This window comes from Coturnix japonica, chromosome 22, assembly GCF_001577835.2.
Source record: "Coturnix japonica isolate 7356 chromosome 22, Coturnix japonica 2.1, whole genome shotgun sequence".
Taxonomy (NCBI): Eukaryota; Metazoa; Chordata; class Aves; order Galliformes; family Phasianidae; genus Coturnix; species Coturnix japonica.
The window spans coordinates 1,075,370-1,076,893 of NC_029537.1; the positions used below are offsets into that span (position 1 = coordinate 1,075,370).

Below are 1,524 nucleotides of genomic sequence, written 5' to 3' on the forward strand. Positions count from 1 at the left end.
GGCCATGGGGACACAGGGCCATGGGGCTATGGGGACGTGGGGCTATGTGTAACTGTGGCCATGTATCTGATGTCCCCATCGTTCTGTTGTCGCAGTGCATCACCGACTGGCACCGTCAGAACGGTTTCTCCAGCTCGTTGGCGCTGCCCGACAACACCCTGAACTTCGCCAAGAAACACCCGCTGATGGACGAGCCCGTCCTGCCCCAGCGCGGCCGCCCGCTGCTGCTCAAGAAGGACTCCAACTTCACCCAGCTGGTGGTGGATCGCGTGGCCGGGCTGGATGGGACCGTGTACGAGGTGCTGTTTGTGGGCACAGGTAACGTGTGGGGCACGTATGGGGTGGTGTGGGGCCGAGTTGGGGCTGGTGATGGTTCCATCTGATGCCCTGCAGGTGATGGATGGGTGCACAAGGCGCTGAATCTGGGATCCCATGTTCACCTGGTGGAGGAGCTGCAGGTCTTCGAGCCGGCGCAGCCCGTGGAGAGTCTGGTGTTGGCAGGAAGGAAGGTGAGAGCGGTGATGGTGGGCTCTGCAATATGGGGAGACCCCTTAATACAGCACCATTGGGCTCTGCTCTATGGGGAGACCCTCAATACGGCACCACTGGGCTCTGCTCTATGGGGAGACCACCATTCTGCTCTGCTCTATGGGGAGACCCCTCAATATGGCACCATTGGGCTCATGATCTATGGGGAGACCCCAGTAATGGCACCATTGGGTTCTGCTCTATGTGGAGACCCCAGTAATGGCACCATTGGGCTCTGCTCTATGGGGAGACCCCTCAATATGGCACCATTGGGCTCTGCTCTATGGGGAGACCCTCAATATGGCACCATTGGGCTCTGCTCTATGGAGAGACCCTCAATGTGGCACCATTGGGCTCATGATCTATGGGGAGACCCCAGTAATGGCACCATTGGGCTCTGCTCTATGGGGAGACCCCTCAGTATGGCACCATTGGGCTCTGCTCTATGGGAGACCCCAGTAATGGCACCAATGGGCTCTGCTCTATGGGGAGACCCTCAATATGGCACCACTGGGCTCTGCTCTATGGGGAGACCCCTTAGTGATGGCCTCATTGGGCTCAGCTCTATGTGGAGCCCCCTATTAATGGCTGCATGTGTCTGTACCTGCAGAAGCTGCTGTTTGCTGGCTCCAGGCTGCAGGTTGCTCAGCTGCCCGTGGCTGATTGCGGCCGTTATCAATCCTGCGCCGACTGTGTCCTGGCTCGGGATCCGTACTGTGCATGGAGCCGCAATGGCAGCCGCTGCGTGCGCTCTGATGGCCTCAATGGGTAAGGAGGGGTCCGTGGGGGTCTGTGCTGTAATGCGGGGCCTTCCTCACCTCATCATCATCATCATCGTCGTCGTCCTGCAGGTCCCACCTGGTGCAGGACGTGCTGGGATCCGACACACGCGCCTGTGCCATGCCACTGGTGGGCACACAAGGTGAGGGGGGGGCTGCAGGGTAGGGATGGGGAGGGTACCCAGCTCTGTGATAGGAGACCCCCAGATTCAGCTGG

At 59.7% G+C, this 1,524-nt stretch overlaps 1 protein-coding gene across 1 annotated transcript in view; it reads left to right on the forward strand.

Moving 5' to 3' along the window:
- Positions 1 to 1,524, forward strand: part of SEMA4C (semaphorin 4C) — an 8,804-nt gene that overhangs the window by 5,510 nt on the left and 1,770 nt on the right. Inside the window, exons 9-12 of the mRNA XM_032448854.1 lie at positions 96 to 318; positions 394 to 509; positions 1,139 to 1,296; positions 1,380 to 1,450. Coding sequence (XP_032304745.1) covers positions 96 to 318; positions 394 to 509; positions 1,139 to 1,296; positions 1,380 to 1,450 — 568 coding nt within the window. The remainder of the gene's footprint in view (positions 1 to 95; positions 319 to 393; positions 510 to 1,138; positions 1,297 to 1,379; positions 1,451 to 1,524) is intronic.